General features: G+C 37.9%; 1 protein-coding gene across 11 annotated transcripts in view; it reads left to right on the plus strand.

Annotated features, from left to right (window-relative positions):
- The window catches only part of LOC113458862 (uncharacterized), a 197014-nt gene extending 189489 nt beyond the window's left edge, over positions 1-7525 (plus strand). For 5 of the 11 annotated variants that reach the window (XR_012579779.1, XR_003379519.2, XR_012579783.1 and 2 more), the window contains one exon: positions 5220-7522. Coding sequence is in view for 3 of the 11 variants with exons in the window: in XM_074538540.1 (XP_074394641.1) it covers positions 5220-5402 (183 nt within the window). In the remaining 8 variants the exon portion in view is untranslated. Of the gene's footprint in view, positions 1-5219 lie in introns of all 11 variants that reach the window. The other 6 variants (XR_012579781.1, XR_012579782.1, XR_003379520.2 and 3 more) reach the window with 4 other exon arrangements.
- Positions 7526-23674: the final 16149 nt, after the last annotated feature.

A 23674-nucleotide genomic window follows, 5' to 3' on the forward strand; every position in this document is an offset into this window, starting at 1 on the left:
AAAAAATCTGTAGATAGATGAAAACCGGTTTTAAAACCTCCTTTATTTTTGAAACCTATATCTACCTAAATGCTTTGGAGTGTTAACCATTTCTGAATGCTTAATGTTGACTGCTTTAATGATGATTGTTCAGTACCCATACAAATGTTTTGGCACCAAGTAATATCTTGTTTGTTTGTGTGAATATAATCTGAAGGCTGCCACAACATCTAATAAAACTGTTTTCACTTTGAGAGGCATATAGACAGGAATAAAGGGCTGTTAAAACACATAGCATCCAAAAAGAAATTCGCCACAGCCAGTAATGAATATACACGTCTTTCATTCAACTCCTGATAAGTTTTTTGTGCTGTTTATAGAAGTGTGATTCAATGCCTTTCACGTATATTGTAGTATATAGGAATATTTAAAGATGAAATGTATTATAACTGGTCTTACTGCTGATACATGTTCCTTAAAAATATTCCAAAAAATAACTCAGAAGAGAGTAGAGCAGATCAAAGTGTTGAGATCACTGTATATATGCACATCAGGACTTTAACACTTTCTAATCTTCCATGCTTCTAGTGAAGAAAACTAGTGCTCTCTCCAAGGTCACCAGTGCCATTTTTAGGGCTAATCATCAAGGTTTTAATGAAAAACCTTTGTCCTCCTAGTGACTCAGGTTCAAGTCAATCCAACCTCTCTACGTAAGCATTATGCCAGTGATGCAAGACTCCACCCAAATAAATCTGAAGTCAGACAACAAAGTATATACTGCATTGAGGATTTTTTACACACATATGTGCATGTAAGTGCATCTTCATTTAGATATGTGCACATATATCTATATATTCAACAAAATTATAGGCTTCTTACATGTATTAATATTTAAGATGTTCTCCCACTAAATGGAAGCAACAGCAGCTATTAGTTATTTAGCAATTGAGATTAATACAGTGTTCTTCTACATTTGGAATAGAGAAGTATAATAATTAGATAGGTGAGAGATTCAGGAATCTCCAGAATGTAGACTAACTACTTGGTGTAGTACACAGAAATTGGATGCAATTGTACACATATATGCTTATCTATTTGTTTTCTTTCCAGAGAGGCAAAGACACTGCAGTCCCCCAAGGATTTTTTTTTCCCAGTATGTTCAACTATTTTTAGCATTCCTCAGCGGTGCACCAAAAAGGAGAATTATTTTATCTCTGTGGGGGCCTGTGAATTTCATGCAATGTGGGCTTCTGTGAACAGAGTTCAAAATGTATTAGAAAAAACAGGTTAATTTTTACAGTAAGAGGTTGAAATGTTGAACTGCCCTACTGTGGCAGTGTGAAGCATCCCACAGATAACGGTGGGGGATCGAACTCCTAAGAGCTACACAGAATATAATACTATTTACTGTTTTAATTGTAGGCAAGAACTCTATTCCTTTTCTGAAATTTGTAATTCCCTTTAAAGTAGAAATAGGGTAAAACTTCAAAATCTGCTTAACATATTTAATATCCTTAATTTGATGTTTTTACTTTCAGATTTGTTTGTATTCAAAATAGCAGTAATTGGCAGCTGAAGTTGAATCATAGCATCTGGGTTCTAGTCTATTCATGACATCAGTATATTTTTACTGCTTGTAAACATGCCCTCAGATCATCACAAAATGTCACAGAATTGGAATAACTAGAAAAAGGAGAGAGAATTTATACTGCCATTGCTCCAAACACTAAATGCAGCATGTACTGATGGGGATTCAGTTAGAGACACACTGGCTCAGAGGAAAGGCAAGAGCAGGACTTCTTATAATGGTCTTCCTCCTCTTCCACCTTCACTCTGAAATTCATACTAGTAAAGAGGAAAAGAAAAAAGACTTTGTACTTACAACTGATATGTAGACTGAGAAGGAAAAAGATGGTTTTAGTCTCAGAAAGGGGAAGACCCCATTCAGAAAATTGGAAGGAACTCTTTCTGCTATCTTCAGAGGATTTTACTGAATACTACAGGTTTACTATAAGTTTCTGCCAACTATTTAGTTACCCTGACAATGAATGACATTTAATGCTGTGAGGGTCATACCCTGGGGACTGAAAGATACTATTCTTATAGGGCAGACAAATAAACCTATTGCTTTGGGGCTGTGGGCACTTTCCTCCCCCAGAATCCTTTTTCAATTTATGAAGAACATTTGCATTGTAAACCTTGAGGCAAATACATACATCTATTGAGACCTACGCATGTACTCAGCAGAGGTCCTGGCTGGCAATTTAAAGGGGAGCCAGGAAAGCCAAACTAGCAACCCCATAGGTATGGAGTCCAAATTCCTTGATGGAAAGGAGCAAAGCACTACAGCATTCTGATAGTTCAGGCCACAGCAAAGTCCTTGGGACATCAAAATGTGCAATTACAACCTGGTTTCTAGCAGGCAAGAAGCCAGTGACAAATATTACATATATAATGACTACTTTGTGTGCTGGCAAAATGCAGGATGTATTTATAACTAAATGAGACATTGGATTCTGAAGTGTCTTGAAAACTGAAAAGTTCCTTCTTACTTGGTCAAATATTAGTGGGAGGGGTTTTTTTGAAGCTCCATTGGGACTCATAATCAGTGTATACTTCCACAGTGTTCTCTTGGTTCTGACTTTTACCAGTGGATATAATTTGGTGATAGCCATGAAAAGTCTCAAAAAGACTTCTGAAAACTGACTAGATACCCCAAAATGTGAAAACTCAAAATGCTAAAAGGTTAGTCTTTAGGAAACACTATCACAGTGTTTCCTAAAGGATATGATATCATGCAAAATACCCAAAATTCCTGTCTGAATAAGTGTAAAATTTAAGATCAAATATGTTTTAGCCAGACCTCAGCTGGGAAGGGGAAGCCTATATTGGTAAACTGTATAAATTTGCAGCTCTCTTCATTATGGTATAAACAGAGTACTAGAGACCATAGTCTAGAACTCCAAATATTGTACAAGAGCCTGAAATTTTCCTTTATACCTGAAATTTCCCCTTGTGGTGCTTGTTTCTATATTTGGAACACTGCAAGTTATTAGACCAAAAAAACCAAAAAAAACCAACCAAACAAACAAACAAAAAAAAAAAAAACCAAAACCAAAAAAACCATTTTATATAAAGGTCTATGGTATGTCACTTTTAGAAACCTTTATGAAATATCATAATTCTATCTGGAACTGGGTACTTAAGAGAAAGAGACATAGTAGTCATTGCCAGTAATTCCTTAAAAATTATAGCCTCCTTTAAAAGATATTTTGAAATAGAGATGTGTAAAAATATCCTTACAAAACCATTACCGTTTTCCATCTTCATTTCTTACCTAGAATACATGTTATCATGCTAAAGGGAATCAGCTCCTATGACCTGGGATTTTGATTGTACTCCCCCTCTAATTATTTGTGGAAAAGGTGCTCACTGGGAAAGGTAGTCAATTGTCCGGTTTATCTCGGCTGTTTGAGGGGCCTGGGAAGGCCTGAGGGTGGCCTTGGGGCACCACGCGTGTTTAAGGACGAGAAGAGGCTTCAGTTCTTCTTTCTGGTTTTATGTTTATTAATTGTTTATCTAAAAAATGTTCTTTCAGCCTAACAAAGATCCGCTCAGCAGTCAGCCATGGGCACACACTGTGCCGTCCCACGGACCGCCACGTATCTTTATACCCCTAGTTACGTATACAATATTTATCATTTTTCCCCAATACCATCTATTCTTATAACTCGGTGTACCCTTAGTAATAACCAATCCAAAGGTGCCACCGTGGCCAAAGAAGATGGAGGAGAGGAGGAAGAAGAAGGAGGGCAGGACACACCCCAATTCCTCCATCTTGCTCCTCTAAACCCCCCTGTACATAAATCCTAAACCCTGTTTCTCACCCTCTAATTAGCTAATCTTTCCACCCTTCACCCCGGTGAGGCCCTCTTATCTTCATAAAGGTGTCGTCTCCCGTGTAGGGTCAAAGTCCTGCCACCAGACACTTCTGGCAACATTCCAGGACTCCCGGGCCCCCCAAGGGTGGTCTCGGGGGCCTTGCATCCCAGGACTCAAATCCTGAGATCCCACAGTCAATGATTAATTTTAGTGTAGTTTCCTTCATTCAATGAAAATCTGGCTAAGTTGTCCCTAAAGGAGTATTTTAAAAAATATTTTTTAAAAAAAGCATCTTTTGGACTTGGTACTCACCATCATTTTCACAAAACCATCAGGAGCTGTTAATATGTTGATGAACATGTGGTGACAACATTAGCTAGAAAAACCCTTTGCAATTTGCTGGGAAAAAAGAGATCTCCAGATTCAAGTAAAACTTATTGCTTTGCTAGCCCAGCATGAGGAATTCCTGATTCCCCACTTGTCTGCTGTGTTTAAATATTATAACTCAAATATGCTTACATAAAAGCTTATTGATTGGAAGAATCACTTGCTTTTTGTGCATTAGTTAACCAAGCTGCTGTTTTGAAATCTGTCCAGGAACCCACAGTGAAACCTTTCCTAATCCATCTGTTTAAGTCTCAAATGGTTTCACGGCTCCAGTCACTTACCAGCACTGCTGGAATGTTAGTGCTTTATGATTAAAGGATATTGTTGTTCTTTTCATCCATCATCCTGGACTTTGCTATTAATAATACAGTCCTTTCTTTCTTTCTTATTTCCTTTTTTCCTTTTCTTTGCTGTTTCCTTAAAAAGCTGCTTAGATTTGCTGTTGTTCTCTGTTTTCCCTTATTCAGATCAGTCATTTACAGCAATGAAGGTAGATGGACAAAAAAATAAATTGCATCAGTACTTTCTGGAAAATAGGCACTGCCTTGCAGTATTTGAAAAATGAATGGGGAAAAGACAAAAGAAAATTAAGCTAAATGTGAGAGAGGAAAAGATGGAATTGTAATTGGAGACATCAAACTATATGGAGCACTCTGTGACTCCAGAAACATGTATGAATTTTTGCTTCCTACTCATAGTAATATCTAAATGCATTTTTGTCTGCATGTGCTTGTGATTAAATTCTATTATTGGGAAATATCAGAGATTTAATTTCTATTCAGGTATAGTATAGTATTTGAAAAAGAGCCTACTGTACTTCTGTAAAATAGCTAAGCTGTATTTGGATCTAACTGTTGATCAGTGACATTTCAAACAAAATGAGGAACTTTCTTGGTTTTTCTATCTCTCTCCAAAGGAAACGGGACTTAAATTAAGAAAACAATAAGGATTTCATTTTTTTTCCTTTATAGGTGGATAGGAATCATGGATGTGAAAGGAGACATGAACCAGGCTGTTGTGAAAGATCTGATGCCAGCCTTGGTCAAAGGGGACGAGTGTCATCCTGGGAGTGCTTCTCGCTGGGACAGGAAGCCGGCGGAGCGAAGCCCTGGGAGCACGCCGCAACACTTCATATTCCATCCGCAGACCTATAAAGAGATGAAAAATGAGCCTTGTCCAAAGCTCTTACCTCAGCACCCAGTGGCAAAAAGAAAATGTGAGCTGGGGACCAGGTCTCTTTGAAGCTGATTTTTTCTATTTTTTTTTTAAACACTCCAACAGGCCTCTGGTGGTTACAGGTATTGATCGTCAGAAAGTAATCTGTTTGGGTTTGGGGGCATGCCAGACCGAATCCTGGAGTACATTCCTTCCTCTCCAAGGACACATTGAGCTTTTTACTGTCCACACTGGCATGCTTGTCAGCTGTCGGCCTTCTTTGTCTTTACTGCTTTCCCTGTTTGTGGAAAGCATATAATTAAACTTCCCTTATACAAATATTATATATTGCTACTTTTGAATTTTCTGCCAGTGCTGAAGGTTTTTTTACCCCATTTTTTAACCCTCATTTTTCTTCTATAATCATTATTTGATTCCCTCTGGCTGCCTGCTACTTATTTGTAGTAGTACCATTCATCCATTGAGACTTTTCCATCTGTCACACAGTTTTGCTTTCTCTCCCCAGAAGCTTTCTTCTCCTACTGTGCCATGCTTGATTCTTTGGGTTTAGTTGCATGTTTGTATGCTCTTTTTAGTATTTTAAAAAATGCTTCAATGTTCAGAACAAAATACAACAAGAAGAGGAACAAAACCCCAACATAGTAAAGAGCAGCTCAAATCCAACACTGAGCACAGAAACAGGATGAGGAGACTGAAATTCCTGGTGAATTAAGGAATGAACACATATAGCCAGGGCAGAACTAGTGGCCAGACCTTGCTCTCTCTGAATTGTTTTCATTGCCTTCCAAATCTCTCCAATTTTGTGCTAGATAAATAGGTGATGTCAGGAAATGTTGGATTCCCTCTGCTGTACTGACTCCCTTTGGTGTGTTCATTATAAAGACTGAGGAAAGCCAAACATACTGAGATACAATACTGATTTCCCACACCGTGCCATTCTTTAAGAAAAGAATGCTTTAAAGTGTCAGTCCCTTACTAAAACAATATCATGGTCGTAACCTACATTTAAAATTAAATGAGCAATTTTTGTCTGCAGAGGTTAGATATCAAAGAAATGCAGCACTTGTTAGTGTTTCCCAGGTGAAATGCAGGTAGGGCTAAAGCCAGCAGCATAACCCTTCAGAATTATTGTTTTTTCTCTGTGTATGTTCAACCCCCATTAAAGCAAATCTTAGTTTTTGATGTGAGCAAGAATAGGAAATTTAACAGCAGCTCTACAGATCACTTGTGATTGAATCAAATCTCAAATCTTTAGTCTTGGAGAGGTCACAAAATTACCTGCTTCCAATAATACATTTTTAATATCTATTAATTTTCTTTTCCTCCTATGCATCTCATTTTATCTTCTTATGTTCTTGTTTCAAAAGTTCCTACAAGGTTATCATTATTATTAGGATTAGTAAAATGTATGTTTTCTGTTTTCAAAAATCTTTTTTTCAGTAGAACTGCTTCCATTGTTTATAAAACTGCATCTCTGGCTGTTTAGAAAGTGCTGTTAGTCTCCAAGCAAACACAAAAGCTGTGTGTGTATCCTTGTGTGAATGGCAATCCCCAGAAAGTTTCCTTTGCTACCAGCTACTTCACAGTTCTGAGAATGAAGTGGGTGGAAAAAAAATCAGAATCTTCAGTATGTACTTGTATGGGCAAATGTCTGAAAATGTAGGTATTTTACAAAAATCCTATTCATTAAGTGTCGTCACGTGAAAGTAAGGATCATTCAGACCCAGATTTTACTTACCTGAACCTTAAGGCACTTTGCAAAGGAAAATAAATGATTTCTTTTCTGGAATAAGTTATGAAAATAAAATTTAAGAGAATGAGTGAGAAGGCAAAAGAGGAAAGAATGTGAGAGAGACAAACAGCTCCTGCAGTCCCTCCTGACCAATGAAAACTTTTCTGTCTCAAGAATAAATGATTAAAAAATAAGAAGGTGAAAGTGTGTTTTTGCATTTGTGTGTGTAATCACAAATTTTATGGTCCCCTGCATGATCAATGTACACCTGTATCATTCAAGTCTGTCCTGCCTGCTCTGGAAGACCCTCAGTGGGTGAAATTTCACTGCTGCACAGGGAAACCTAGTCCAGAGCTTTATTAAAATCAGAAACTTAAGTCCATTCTTTCTTTTTTTTTTTTTTTTTGTACCCTGAATGGATTAAGCAAATACATAATTATCTTCTACACTGTAGTCATTGTTCAAATGCCTCCTTCTATTTTCTTTGGCTTGAGGTTAAACAGGTGCAGTTCCTTTGGGCTTTCCTCACAGGCCTGGTGATTTACATGTGACTCCAGCTGATCCACGTCTTTCCAACATGAGGGCTCAGAGGAACGTGCAAACCATCCTATGACACTTCCTCAGCTGCATAGACAGATCATTTCATCTGCCTTGCAGGTGTTGGTAGGTTTTTTTCATAGAGCCTCATCACATTTATTGAGTCTGTTTTGAGGTCATTACATTTCTATTCCTTGGTTTGTGTATACTGCAAAATGAAGTAAATTTGGGTGGCAGTATGATGAAAGAAGAAGGGACCTTATAGCCATGAAAACCAACCCAGGTGGAGGATGGGATAAACCAAACAAATAGCCTGCATGGTCTTCTGAGTCAGTTTTGGGTAGTCCTGTGAGGAGCAGGGCATTGGATTCTCTGATCCTTACAGTTCCCTTCCAAATCAAGGTATTCTGTTCTGTTCTGAGGACACATGAGGGGATGCCAACACCAGTGGGAATCTTTGCATGTGTGGGAACACGTTCTCAAAACCTCACAGAGCCAGGAGCTTGATGTGAAAGGCTTGCTATTGGCCCTGTTCTGAAAGTGTTTTATTCCCATATGTGTATACTTAATGAAATGGAGAGGACAAAGAAGAAGAGAGGGATTGTTGCTTAGCCTAGGGAATCCGTAGCACATGATGAAGGAATTTCACTATGCACTGGACTTCTATTGCCTTGGCAAGAATAGAAAAAAACATACTGCACCCAAATAGCTGAACAATTTTTTTTTTATTAAATACAATATTTAACAATACTAAAGTGTCAAAAACTGACCCAAGTGATGAAAGTAGTCTTCGAGGAGAAGTCTGGACACAAGAAGGACTGTATATACCTTCCAGTGTACGATCAAGTTGGCTGCTTTTCATGTGAAGCAGTTATTTCTGAGTTACTATTTTTCAGTAGGATTGTGTACAATCCTCTGTGTACAGCACTAATCTGAAAATCTAGTTCTGTCTTTGTGGCCAATACTTTTTGTCTTTTTCTTTTGCAATGAACTGGAGTGGCTCCACCCGTTAACTGGAGATTTTCTTTTAAAAGCTGCTGGGTTTTTTTCCCTTCCTTCCTGCTTCATGCCATCATTTCAAGATTTCAGAGTCATAGACCAGAGTGCTTGTGTTAAATGAATATATTTGACAGGAGTTAAGTCTTTTGGGCATTGCAATAGGTTTTCCTCATCTTGGCATGTGAAGACTGAGAGTGTTCTTTGACACCAGCAGCAGAGGATGTGAGCACAGCAACTTTCAGGGCATCAGAAGTGTCAGCATAAGGAAAAATCAGCAAAAGTAGACAGTGTTGAGGTAATTTTCCCACACCGTGCCATGAATTTAGCCAACTGGTGCTCCTGTGAATTCCGGGTTGACAGAGTTTCCGTCTTTGTTGCTAAATATCACATAAAGTGTTCTGTCAGCATCAAGACTTGCTCACTCCCCTTATGTAGTAAAATAAAAATATAATCCTTATGCCCATGTTTGAAATTTGAGCATAAGTTAAAAAAAAAAAAAAGAATAAACCTTTCCAACAGGCCAAAACTGCATTTTGGAGGTTCATTTTTCAGAACATCATGTAGTCAATGCTGTCGAGAAGAGCTGAAGGCGAAAGATATGTAGGGCACAAGTACTAAAAATTGAAAATCTTACTCCCATTAAAATGCATGGGATTTCTGCCAGTTGCCATAGACATCAGTGGCAGCAACATCCTGCAAATTTCTTTCTGTTTTTACTTTCTGCTTTCCTCATATTTTTATTTATTTTTGAATCCTGAGAAAATGACATAAAACACACGTTGCTGGAATGGTTTCCAGGGTGTATATCAGAGATTTACTAATGTTATTAGGATTAAAAGTATTTAGCTATGTTCCAAATTTCATAGTCATGATTAGAGCCTATGGTCAGGAGGAATTATAGTTACAGGTTAGAGACATCTGATCTCATGAGTACTGATAAATATGGTTATGGGTCTGAGTTGTGCTGCACCCAGCTGGGATTTAGCTAAGGTACTTAAGGGTAAAAGAGAAATGCTGGGCTCTCTTACTGTGTGGCACAAACATCAGATCAAAAGTGAAAACTCTGAATCACCAGAGAGCTTTCCATTTTAGCATGGTTTTGAAAAAGAAGATTTCTGCACCTGAAGAGTTTTGCATATATGCATTACTGACAAAGTATGACTGCACACTTGTTTGCACAGTATAATTTCTTCTGTTTTTCTTGTTCTATTTTAAATTTCTAACTTCTTTAGTAGTGGTATTTTGCATGTGATCTGGATCTAATATAATTGCTTGAATATGTGCCACGATCTTGAAATGAAGTAATTCACTGTAAAAAAAAGGGCTGCAAAAGTTGGTCTTTGAAGGGATTTCCTCTCCTTTCCATGTCTCATAAATGTCTCCAAGTCAGAATCACTGCTGCTTCTTTTCCTGCTTCAGCAGCTGAGATTCTTAGAGAGGTTGTCCTGCATCCTCCATCCCGGCGACTGCCTGTGGGACGGATTGATGCCCAGAAGTTTTCTCTCTGTCAGGGCTTTTCACTGCCACTTGCAAAGAGCAAAATGTGTGGTCTAGGCTTAGGAATCCAGATATTGGCAATAACCTGGCTGCCTTCCTTGAGAACTTCTGAGTGGCTATTTCTATAAATATATCTCCATTTCTTGGGAGCTTCACTCAGGTAAAGTATTGACTGAAAAGAATCAAGAAACACAAAGACCTTGACTGTACTCAAAGTAGCAAAGGTTCAGAGTCGGGAATATCCAGGATGGAAAGAAACCTCTTAGTGTATTTTTCTCAGGTGTCTGACAATTCCCTAGATATCAATATTTGACACTTGTATTTATCAAAATGAAGAATGTCTTCCTATAACAACAGAGGGATCCTGAGTTTCCCCTTTCACTCCTCTTTCTGTCAGTGCTGTTCTACAACTCATATAAATGGATTCATTTAAACTCGAAGTATTAAATAGGTTCTTTCCCTTTAGGTGTTAATATTTTTGTGTAAAAAAACAGGCTTTAAAATATCTTCTTGTCCTATTGACCTCTAATAAAAATGTCATGATTTTTTTCTCAGCATTTTTATTTAAAAACATGAAGTCAAATTGATTATATGTGAATTAAGAAAAAAAAAGAAACCTAGGTAATGTATTCCTGAACATTTAATTTCCTAAAAGAACAATATTTTTCTATACCTCATAAATATTATACAGGATCAACCCTTGAAAGTAAATAAAATGTAATTACTATTGATGCTTTATGTGATATTCAGCATCTTTAAATGATAATCCAGGATTAAATCTTTGTATAAACTGAAGTAGTCTGAGTAATTTCTTCTCAATTAGTGTGCCTTTTGTTTGTGTAAAGAACAATGCTGATTTTTTTAAAGAAAGTTAAATACATGGAGTAAAACAAGCTGCAAGCAGACAAGTTTGAGGATAATTAACACAGCCCTTAACACAGCTTCTCAATGTTTGTTTTTTTGTACGGAAAGGTCAGCAGAGAAGACAGCAGAGATCAGTTTGGAAGAGTAGGTTACTGTAGATTACTGTAGAATGTGTGGAAAACCACAAACCATGTTGCAGCCTTTGTCATGGCCAATTGTTGGTACCACTTCTAGCAAAATAAGATGATACCTTAAGCTTCTCTGCTTGCAGTGTAATCAGTTTTGAGGCAGCATTTTCAGTTTAGGGCAAGAAATTACTCAACCATGTCCCCCTCCAACCTCCACCACATCCCCCTCCCCCCTGCTTTTTTTTTTTGTCACTGATAAAACTGTAACTAGGTTTTCTGAGAAAGTACATCATCCAGTGCTTCCCCACGTCTTTCCTTGAACTACTTCTTTTGTCTGTCTCCATTACACCCGTGTGCAGTGACACAATGTTTCTGCACAGTGGGAGCTTGCAATCTCTGAAGAGGCTTTCCAGCATTGCTTTTTAGACTGAAATCATTACAATCTTCAATAGGTACTTGGATTTGAAAAACTAGCACATTATTATTCTCTGGACTGTCTGGATGTAAAAAGAGGCTATTTTCTTGCTTCCTTTTATTTATTTATGTCCCTGGGTACACATTGCCCTTACACCTAACTTTAGTTTGTTTGGATCTCAATCGGAGCTGCAATTCAGATGCCTTGTGCTGTTTGTGTTTTTCTTTCATGTGAGGTTTTACATTATAAATGAGAACTCTGTCAGAGAGATTTATATTTTGGTTCTACTTAATGCTTCCGAGTTGCACATCCTTTTTTGTATGTGTAATTATCATAGTTATTATTATCACTAACACGGTGCAGCATATTGTAGGGTATGTTACAATAAATGTTATGATGTGTAGTGTAACAGATGTTTGTTAATATGTCTATGATTTTTAAATGCCAACAAGTTGCATAGCTTCAGAGGACCTTCAAGTTCTCTCATCAGATATCCTCTAAACCACAAGCTGCAGCTGTTGTACCAGTAAAACATTATCCTGAGCCCAGGGACCTTGGTTAGGTTAATTTGTCATGGGACACAACAGTTGTTTCCGCTAGCAAGAGGAGGAGAGATCAGGATTCTAGCAGAACCTGAGGACTGTGTTGTGGCTGGAAATGGATTAGGAAAGGCTTGCCCAGGTGATTCTGGCTGTATTCTGTGGCCCTTTGTGCAGAAAAAACTCTCCAGACTCCTCCTGAAGTCCTGCTGAATTCACCACAAAGGAAACTCCTCTCTAACCCTAAGCCTGGTGCATGTTTACCCTGGACATGTGAGCAAGTGGTGGTCAAACATCTCAGAAAGTTTAGGAAATTAAAAAGAAAGTGCCACCATGTCAGGGAACATGTATCAGCCTTGTTCCTTTTGTGTAACAAATACAAATCCTCCCTCCCCCAACTCTCCATTTTGACTATTTAAAGGCTGTATGTAACTCGATAGAACATTAAAGATTCATAGAATAGACTTTTCTAAAATATGCAAAATGGAAAATTCAATTTTTTTTCATTGCTATTTCACCCATGCAGCAAGGCAAGAACAGCTACAGACCAGCCTCTACAGTCTTTGTTTGGTCTTGTAATGCAGTGGTTTTCTCTTTGACTATCAGCTTCTGGAGTTCTATTGAATGGTTACAGCTCTAGGAAAACCTGTATGACAACAGTTGCATAGTCTTGCCAGGGGAAAAGCACAGATCAACAGAACCAGCTGAGAACAACCCAGTTTGGAAATCACCCACGTTGTATTTTTCAATGATAGTAAGAAAGATGCATCAGATCCATGGTTTGTATAGAAATAATGTAATCTTTAACCAATTCTGTATTGGCCACACCTGCAGAGGCTCTGGACTAAATTACACAGCTCTGATTATCTGTGGATGTCTGTTTCCTAATGCTTGGAAAATTTTTATTTTGATAGAACCTTTACCTGCACTCAAAAGAAAGAAAAAATCAGGCAAAAATTCCTGCAAGTGATTTTAAAAACTGTCTAAAAGCATTGTGAGGCTCTCATTGCTAATAGGTGATAGAAAATTCATTGATGCAAAGAGCTGTGTTATTCCTGGGCATCAGTTTGATCCCTAAAAGACCAAGAGGTATCTTGAAGCAGTGAGAAGAATCAATTCTTCTAGCCTGTCTTGAATTTTTACTCAGGCCCAAGGAAAGAAGAACAGAGCACAGCATTTTCTATCAAAATGACAGAGCTGAGATTTGCTCTGTTTTCTAAGCAGTAAGGTTGCAGCCTGTTGCATTTATTGATAAGTGGTTTATTGTGCTTGTGCTGCTTCCCAAGCATCAGTCCTGTCTTCCATGAATTTTGTGGCCATTTGAGGGTGGCACAACACTAACTAATCTTAATTAGCATGGAATGGGTGCTGCCAGCTGTTAGCTATCACTGGAATTTCAGTATACAACCGGGTTTTAATAAACATAAACACTGGCTTGAATCTATGCCAATGTCCTTCTTGCAGTCTCTGTATAATATAACTCTGTCCAATAAAGTGTGTGTCATGTTTTCCTAACATCTTACAGTTACTCAGCATTAACCTGCTGGGCACACTGGGATTCTAAGGAACCTGGACAGAAAAACAAGCTGCTGCTGAAAACAACACGGGGATCAATATCTTGTATTACTGTAAAAATCCTTCTGGGCTTAAAACCTTATTTTCTTCTCTCTGGCAGGGAGCCCCAGAGAGTTGCAAGGAAGGTGAATCACAGCACTTGTAGCAAATGTGTTCCAGCAGAAGGTGTTCTTGGTTTCATGGATTTGAAGGGTTTTAAGGCCAGAAGGGGCTCTTGGATTGTCTTGTCAGACCTCCTAGTTAGCAGGGGCTGTAGGACATCCTGGTATTAATCCTTGTCTTCCATTCAGTAACTGCAAAGGCAAGGCTGTCCTTTCAGAAAAGTGACTGATCTTGACATCATTTCTGGCAGTGTTTTCTGCTGTTCTGATGGCTGATTGTCCTTACTACGGTAAATGTGGGATTTGTTTTCTATTTACATGTCTTTGATTTCCAAAAATCAGATCCCACCATGCCTTATTTAGGCCAAATAAACTTTTAATTGTGATTTTTGATTTTTGTGAGATCAGCTTCTCTCTTCTCTAATTCTTTCCTTGATAAGGAGAAAAATATCTCAAGGCCTAAAATGAAAGGTAAGCACTTCAAAACTTTAATTTCTCTCATAATTCTTTGTCAATTTTGACACATTAAATCACCTTCACAGTAGATTCCAAGCATACACAAGGTGTACAAAATATTCAGAGAGCTTCTAAATAATAAGAAATATAATTTGAAAAAGTACTGTTAAAAAAATATTGCAACAAGGCATATTTGGGAAGCAGCAAATTTTACCCACTGAAAATCAAATTTGTGAACTCTACAAGACACCTGCATTACCTGAAACAGTCAGGCATTTCTCAGCTACACCTAGCTCAACAACTAGATGAGTACATGAGAAAGAGGCATCTTAAGGAGTCCCACATTTAAGGTCTGATCCTGCTCCTGCTGCAGTCAGAGTGTGACAGGCTCCACCAGCTGCACTAGGGGTTAGATCAGGACTTTTCTGAACAGTATGACTGTTCCTGGCAAAGATGATACATTTAAATATGAAAAGTAATGAAGTAAGCATGGCAAACTGTGGTTTGGTTCGAATCTAATTTTCATAGCTTTAAAAAAAAATTAGAGATAGATATCTCTATTGCAAGTATAGAAATACATAAAAGTAAGATACAGGTAAAAAAGATGGCTGCATAAATTAAATTGTGTCTGCTGAAGTTATTAACATCACAAAGCTACATGTTAGAGGTAGAATCCTGACCTCACTGAAGTAGAAGAGATGTGCTGCCTTTAGAAACATAAAATTTTCTTATTGATTTGAATTGGGTAAACGAAATTTTTCTTCTACTTTTGTTAAAGAGCATAAATTCAGTTGCAAATATAAACTTGGGACAGAAAAAAACCCCCTGTTATCATAGATATGCAGGGGAAGTAAGTGGAGAAATAGGGAAATATAATTCCTTTCTGGTTCTGTTTAAACATGTGTGAGGCCTGGGAAGTACTGTTTCATCTTGTATAGGCAAGGATATTCTCACCACTTAAAAAAAACATCATCCAGTACATCAAGGATGTACTGGAAACAACTGGAAAGGAATGGATAAATTCACCTAAGTTTTCAAAATTGTCTTCAGGATATAAGAGATTAAGAAAACCTGCTGTCTGTCAGTACACCATGACCACAAACTGTTGGCCAGAATGTCTTAGCAGTGACAATCACAGGTAAATCCAAGTGTGGATTTTTGCACTGTTGGAGATGGATGTGATTCTATCACTCTCATTTATGGGGTGATTTTCCCTAGACATTTAGGAATATAGCTTAGTGCAGGAAAAAATCTTAAATGCTCAGAGTTCTGAATGCCTGTCTTCATTAAGGATAAAGAACTCTCAAAATCTTCCCTGGATTTTTTCCTCATAAGGAATTATAGGTGGGTTTTCCAACTTGGCATTTTAAATGGTAGATTAGATATTTAGAGCTGGCATCCTGAAGAATTACCTAGTGTCCTAAGTGTTGTTAATTTCTCTTCTTCTCTTATGTAGGAAGGGGGAAGGAAAACACTAATAGGGAACTTCAGTCATATATTCTGAGTATTTTTCCAAACAGCAGAAATCTTTGCCTTTCAGAGGTCTGGATGATTTCCCAGTGCATCACCATAAATGTCTCTGTTTATCTCATTTTATCCTAACTTCGAATATGAAGTAACTTCTAATAATTTCACTTTTAGCTTAGCACTGCAGAATCTATTATTGCAGGGCTGGAATCACATGCCATCTCAAACCCCAGTCAGTGCTGCGCAAGTGCTTTGAATGATGACAGATCAAGAGAAAGAGGGTCTGAATACATAATTGCTCCAACACAGTTAATATTGGTGGATAAAGCTATGGGCACACAATTAAGAAAACATGCCTGATAAAACAGCTCTTTTTAAAAAGATGGGAATGAGCTATAACTAGTTACAAAGGCTTATGAACTTCCCTTGCCTCCCCGAATGTCATTGCCTCAGATTGCCTTGGCAGCCTCATGTATGGTGTTTGCTTCATGCATAATGATTTCCCTTTCCCCCCTTCCCCTGAACGCTTTTGCCTTTTCGACTAGTTACTGTTACCACCATTTAATAAGAAGCCTTTCCTTGGCTTTCTAATCGAAAACTTGCTTTTATCTTTCTTCATAAAAGAATTGAAATGGCTTCTCTCAGGTTTCTGTAGCCTCTGGGGAGATAAGGACCCTGCGGTTAACAGGATGAGAGATTTTTGTTTAGAAATTTTTATTTAGACAATGAAAAATGACCTCTGTAAACTCAAAGCGATCTTATTTTGGGGCTTTGGGCTTCTGGCAGATAAATCAATTGGGCCCTTGGGACAGCAAAGGAAAAACCTTTGCAGTAACTATGTCAGGACAACGCAATAGATTTGTTGTGAGGATGCAGTTGTGTTGAAGGTAGAATGCACTTAAAAATAAATATCATTTTATTTTCTATAAAATATTCAGGATTTGGATAGTAAGCTTTTCAGCTGCCAGAAGAAAATATATTTTTTTGTTTGATATAAACTTGGGGAAAAGCCTGATTTCTTCTGGGAAGGGGGAAGCATAGGAAAGGGAGTTGGGAGGATACAAAGGAAAGATGTTTTAACAATTAAATATTCAACTTCGCAATAAAGAACTTATTAAATTCTATCTTCTCTATTCCTCTATTAAAACAACAATCCTTTTTGCTGATATGAAAGTCTCTTACGTGAACACAAGGCCCTAGTTTTATTATTTTTAATTTTTTTAAATGATTTAATTATTACCTAGCTGAGGCTATGGCTTCAACAGAGAATCACAACAGTTTTCACACCTATGTGTAACCCTAAAGAACTTTTCAGATCTTCACAGCATGAACTTGCAGAACATATTTGCTCTGAAGAACAAGCGTAGCGTTTTGCTGTGCATTCTCTACCTGTTTCATGCAGAGTGCAGCTACAGAGTGAAAAGTTATGCAGACATAAATTGCAAATTTGACAAGGGAGCAAATGAGGAAACAGATGCTTAACTAAAATGTATTGATGTGCAATTGTCAGTGAGTTGGTGGGTGTTGAATAACGCAGTTAAGATGCATCAATGATGCCTTATTTCATCTTAAATAAAAACTAATGTAAATAGAATTGGAGAGTGTGATACAAAGTAATGAAAGGCAGATAAATGTGTGTGAAGCTATTGTCACCCCACCAGACGCAGTCTGACATTTGTTTGTGCAAAACACCCACCCCTGGCAGTGGGCTCTCAAGCTGCCATAAAGAAGCAAGGGTGTCTTATGGACGCAGTATTCCATTAGGAGGCAGCTGAGTTTGGAGGAATTGCAAGATATGTAAGGTGTTTGGTAGTGGTAAATGACACAAAAACCTCAATTATTATTTACTTGGTTAAGGAAGGCATGACTCAAGAGCAGAATTGCAAGTTTGATGGTTCCCTGTTACAGAAGTGGACTGAGGATTTACATCCTATGTAGTGCTGTTGTTTCAGTTTTAGTTTATATTCAAAAGAATGTAAACTAAACAATATATATTTAGTTTATATTCAAAAGAATATAAACAAAATAGTTCCTATGTCTTTCATATGTTGTTTGCTTTTTCCCTCAGCACCAAGACAGCTTCAGATAAAGAAAATCAAAGAAATTAGCACAAGTGCCTTTTACACCATAGTGGCGCAATGTGACCACTTAGCTGTCGTCTACTTACGGTTTGTTTTTTGTTCTTTTTCCCCAGAAGTTAGCCACAAAGCAGCACTTACCTGGATTCCTCAGTACCCTTCAGCCTACAAATAACACCAGTGCCTTCAGTATTATTATCACTGAGGCAGTAAGATATGGGCTTGTAAATAAGGCATGAAATAATTTTACAGAATTATAACAATCAGCAGGACTGGACACACTCAGTAAGCAGAATCTCCTTGCGGTGAGTGAAACTGAAATCAAGTAAAATATCAGAAAAAAAGGGTCACTTATAGTTTCTTAATGCTTCAGTCACTGATGTCTCAATTTATATTTTGTGATTGCATGAGGGGAGAAGGAGTTTTTGAGAATGTTTCCATTTTTTCTCCAGTTTGCAAACATTAACATTGAAATTCAGTTCAAAATTCCACTTTTAAACAGAAGAATCTCTTTAGAAAGCCTGGCAGTGCAGTTAAAATCAGAAAAAATACATTAATTATGGTTTAGCCAATATTCATCATGCTCATCTCTCTTAGAAGAGAGAGATATTCTGGAAGACTGTTCTGTGGTTTTACTTTTAGCTTTGCCTATGAAACCAAGGGCAAATTGTAACCTTTTTGCTAAACAAATGTATGTTTACGACACCAGAGAATTGTGTGTGGTCACTGTGTGCACAGGAAACTTGTTTTTGAGGTTTTTGAGGCTAGTAGTCCAGATTTTTTAGTTTGAATCCCATACATTTCTGCTCTGCAGAAATCTTAAGGCATTTTATGGGCATTAGAAAATTTAGCCCTGCAGCCTTGTGACCCAGGCTGCAGTTTTGTTTGCAATATAACTCAGTGGTGGTCAGCACAGGCCCCTGGAACACTTCTGCCTTGTGAACAGTTTGGGTGTTGTTCCCATGCTGGGCTTGTGCTGCAGGAAAAGCAGCTGGGCTCTCCTCACATGAAACATTAGAGGAAAATCAAATGCTTGGCAGGATGAGAAAGCAAACTGGGAAAGACTGCTGTGAGAAACAGTGCTGGCATCTTGGATACATTCTGCACATTCATCTGGGCTGTGGGGAGGCAGGGTACCTGGAGAGCCACCCTTACTGCTCTCCTATGGGGCTTTTTTCCTTTTCTTCCTCTCCCTTTCTCCTCTGAGATATGTCTGTGAGTTTGCTGTAGGGTTTGCTGCAGGTTTGCTGTAGTTTTGCTGGTCTTTTTGAAATCAGCCATTTCCTAGAAGACTGATTATTCTACTCGTACTTCATAATTAGCAAATTTATGTTCCCTTACTCTATCGGAGTGCTTTTTCATGAGGCCCAAAATTCCATTTCTGAAGGCATAACATCAATAAATACAGTAGTTAAGGATGACAGCAAAATGGAATTCTTGTGCTTGATTAGAACCTGGAAAATCCTTCTAGACTTTATAAATGTTCTGTAATGTTATTTAACTTGATTGCAATCTGTAGTGAAGTTCCAGGGTAAGGAGCTGAAGAGGTTTGGCTCCATCCTACGGGTATGTCTGTGTCTTTAGCTTTTTATTTTTTTTTTCCTGGAAACCTGGCTGGTATGCTGTAGCCTAAAACCAGAGTTTGTGCTAACACATGAATTTACACTAATGCTAAGGAAGTTTGCGTTTAACTGCATGCTGGTCTAGTACAAAAGATTAGTGTGGACCACAGCCTGAGAGATGCTTTTCCACTAAACCTTGTCAGCACTCCCATTCTAGTGCCTCTCTGTACCACAAGAAAAATGCTCAGGGATGTTGGTATTAATGGCAATAAACCTCTTCAATGCCAAGGAGGTAATTCTACAAAGCTAACATCACCTATTTCTGAGTTTTGAACTAAGAACTAAAGAATATTTGGTAAATGGCTTCTCTTTTCCAGTGGAAGCTGGGTACTCTGTAGCTGTAATGGCTACTGGGAAAATGCTTTCCAAGGAATTTTTGTCATAAAAAAAAAGAACCCATAGCAGACTGTAACATCTAAGGCAGCAAGTGATTTCCTTTCTAAATTTTTCTACATAAACAATGTGGGCTGTAATAAAAAGAAGGAATTTGTCTGTTTGAACATTTGACTTTCTCATGAAAGATTTGTCTGAACTGGGCCCTGATGCTGGTTCATGTCCACATAACTCATCCTTTACAGTCATAGACTGATGTGACACAGGGTAATAGAAAGTGATGCATTGCCTGAATTTAAAGGAACACGGACTATTTCAGGATCGGCTGTGCAGTATGAGATCTGTATCAGATTTGAAACAAAGCTAACCAAGCAGACAGAGCAGTAAGATATCTATAGCATCCATTAATCAGTATATACTATGCTGTTGCTGGTGTCTTTTATTCATTTTGGCTTTTCTGTGTGTATTCACCATCTAACATTATTTGCTCCATGCCTTTTTAAAGAGAAGACAAATATACAAATTTACCTGGTAAAACATTTACAAATCTTTTCTCCTCTCTGTTCTTTAATTTCAGGGCAAGAAATCATTCTTTTCTAACCACAAACACCACACCAGGTATCATCTGTATGTCTACATAAGCTTAGAGTTGTCAAAACACAAAAAAGTCAGCATCTGTTGTTGTTGGATTGTGTTGCTCAAATGTTCTTTCTGTATGTATGTACCTGCACTTTCATGTCTTTACATTTGACAGGAGATAATGATGGCACTGCCCACATGAGGACATTCCTACAAAACCTACCTTGCCCCTAGTGATGTGTGTTTAAATTTCCTTTAGTCTCAGTAAACTCCTTGGAATCCTAGCAGAGAAGCAACATAGCTCTTCATCATTGCATGGTCAATGCACTTTGCTGTGATTTATATTCAGATGACATCTCAAGAAGTGAGTTTCTTTGTAATCTATATGCCTCTGAGAACCTAAAGCCACACGTTATGCTGGGAAAATGTTTTGTATTATTGTCCTCAATTTCTCCCTCTGGAACCTACTTGGGAAAACGCACAGGAGCTGCAGGCATTCTGTACCTGTCTTCCAAAGGAACAGCTATCAGTGTTGGTGCTCTGCTCTCTTTCCTCCAACAGCCAAGAGTTTAATTTTTCTTTACATCAATTTTTCCTTTACCTCTGTTTAATCCAAGTTCAAGTACACCCAGACATTAGAAATCTCAGTAGAAATACTGTCTTCAGCTATGACAGCCTTGGTGGAGAATACTTCAGTAGAATGCTTGTAGTAACAAGTTTGGTATTTAAGAAAAATAAGTAGAACTAGCTTTTTATTTTGAATTTGGTTAACTTGTAAGCCCTTTGTCAGAAATACCATGGAGGACAAAGCATTTTTCTGATGCATTACAAAAAGCCTTACAAAACAGACTTTTTTTTAAAAAAAAAATTTTATTGTGTAGAATGCCTTCTTTCCATTTGGAAATTTCAGATTGTGCTTCCTCACCATTCTGTTACCTTCTATCACCCCTCGCTTGGTATGGTATATGTTTTAAAATATTTTTCCAGGAAAGTTCTTATTAGGAGCACCTTAACAATGTTAAGCTTAGCATGTTGCTTCTGCCAAAGGAATACTCAGATTGCCCAAATATGAATCAGAATAATATGAACCAGATAATCATCGAAACAGTTCATTTTTAAAGAGTAGAACTTGTTCTTTTTAAACTTGTCAAATGTTGTCCATCAGAGACTTTGTATATTAAGAACCTTTCTGCTGACATTATCGTAGTAGGGAGAGCACAATCCTTACACTTAGCACAAATTATGCATTTATCAGACAAGCAAAGATATTGTGCACCTTTAAAAAGTTTTTTCTTAGCAGTGTATTTCATATTTCCTTAAAAAAATTAATGCTACTTTTTCCATAGTATTGCTGTGACATTGTGTACTATAAAGTTTTAAAGCCAGACACCTTCTAGCGATAAGAACTTCAGAAGCAAAGCCTGCTGAAACCATCTGAACTGCTTCAAAAAGAGCATCCTCCTCTCAGGGATCAGCTATTTTTCCCAAGTTTGAAATTCTAACCTGGTAAATAGCATCAACAGGGGACTTTTCCCCCAACTCTTTTGGAGAACCCCACAGATATGAATATCTTCAAAGGAGGATCTGTTAAAAAATGTAACAGTCTTCAAAGGGGAAACACCACCCTCAGCAATCTGAAGTTCTTTAAAGTGGGAGCCCACCAGCACTATGAATCCTCAGAGGACTAACTCCCAGAGCACTGTGGAAATTTGTAAGAGAACAAGCCCTCTCTCCCAAATACCCAGTAGGCCATTATTTTCCTTTAAAAGGACTCTTACATGTGTACATTTATAATTACAGAAAGGGTCTTATTTAACCAGAGCCCTGTAGATCTCTCTTACTTTTAAAAACAAATATTGATTAAAAGAAAAGAATGACAGAGGAAAACAATTTGACTTTGCTGTTTTCCTTTTTCTTCTTTTATTTATACCTGATCTAAATATAATACACCAATAACACTTGGCTGGTGTAGCTCTTTTGATCTCTGTGACTCAAAAGTATTCTTCGAGAGTTGTGAAGAAATATTCTGTGAGTACAGTTATCCACTTATCCTGCTGGTTAACTGGGAGTCCAAATACTCTGGCAAGAAGCACATTTATCACAGCTGTAGCATTGTTGGGTGTGTCCTTTCTATTTTCTAAAATAGATATTCAAGGTTTGGGATACTGGCTTCCACCCTCCCCCTCTGTGTAACAATTTTATTAGGTAGGGGTAGCTAATGTGGACATTAAAGCCCTTATCAATTGCCAGGTGATTGCCTTCCAGGCATGCCATGAATGTGCAGGTAAGTGGGGCAATGAGGTCAGCTGCCTGCAAGAGAGGAGAGATGCTGAGATGGGCTTGGGCTATTCATGAACATCCTTGGGTACCTTTCCAGATGTGGGCATGTCTAAAGCAGCAGGGAAATTACCGTGGGCTGTTGGGAGGCACAAGAACCCTGTTTTGCTGAGATGAAGAATGGCTTTTCTGACAAAAGTGCCCGTGTCAAAGCTAAAAACTGAAGTCAGTTCTCCTGAATCCCAAATCAGAAGAATGGTCGGGGGGTTTTTGCATGTTTTTGCATCATCATTCCATGGTTTGCATCTGCATTTCATACATTCTACAATCCATACATTTGCATCTACAACCAAGCAGAACAGAATTTTTCCTGACCCCCAGGGTCTGTCAATGTATAACTCAAATGCTGAGATTTACTAGTAAAATTTCTGACTTGTTGAAGAAATGACAGGAATAACTAAATTTTACCTGTAGAAGCAAAAACATCATGCTCCATTCATGTATTTATTAGCGTCTCCTCTTTCACAATGCTGGATGATTTATGGTTTCTAATGTAACTGTAAAATCGGAACCCCTCGTATCTTATGTTTAGTGATGTTTGATGGTTTGATTTCCTGCTACTTAGCTGATCCAAAAATGTGTGCCAAGAATATTATGCCTGATAGTAGCCTCATCTTCCACTATATGGAGGGAAAAATATCTTTTGCAGTATTTGATAAATATCTTTACACTTCTTTGATGATAGAATAGCATGATATTTGTAATTTTTTTAAAAATTTTCTTACTGAAAATAGCATCTTCTGCTTGGAAGTTACTTAGATGTTTGTCTCTGATACCAATAACCACATTTATCCCATCATCAGGCTAACTGTGTTTTGCTGTGAAGCCCTGATAGCTGCAGCAGTGTGTATATCCAGCAGCACCATTGGCTAAATCTACTTGCCAATGTGAGGGGAAGACTTGAACAGATAAGTCAAAGGATACTTTGATAGCTCTGAGCAGGCTGCAAGGAGTCTTTAACTACTTAGATGAATTTCCTTCCATTATGAGA

This window comes from Zonotrichia albicollis, chromosome 3 (assembly GCF_047830755.1).
Source record: "Zonotrichia albicollis isolate bZonAlb1 chromosome 3, bZonAlb1.hap1, whole genome shotgun sequence".
Lineage (NCBI taxonomy): Eukaryota > Metazoa > Chordata > Aves > Passeriformes > Passerellidae > Zonotrichia > Zonotrichia albicollis.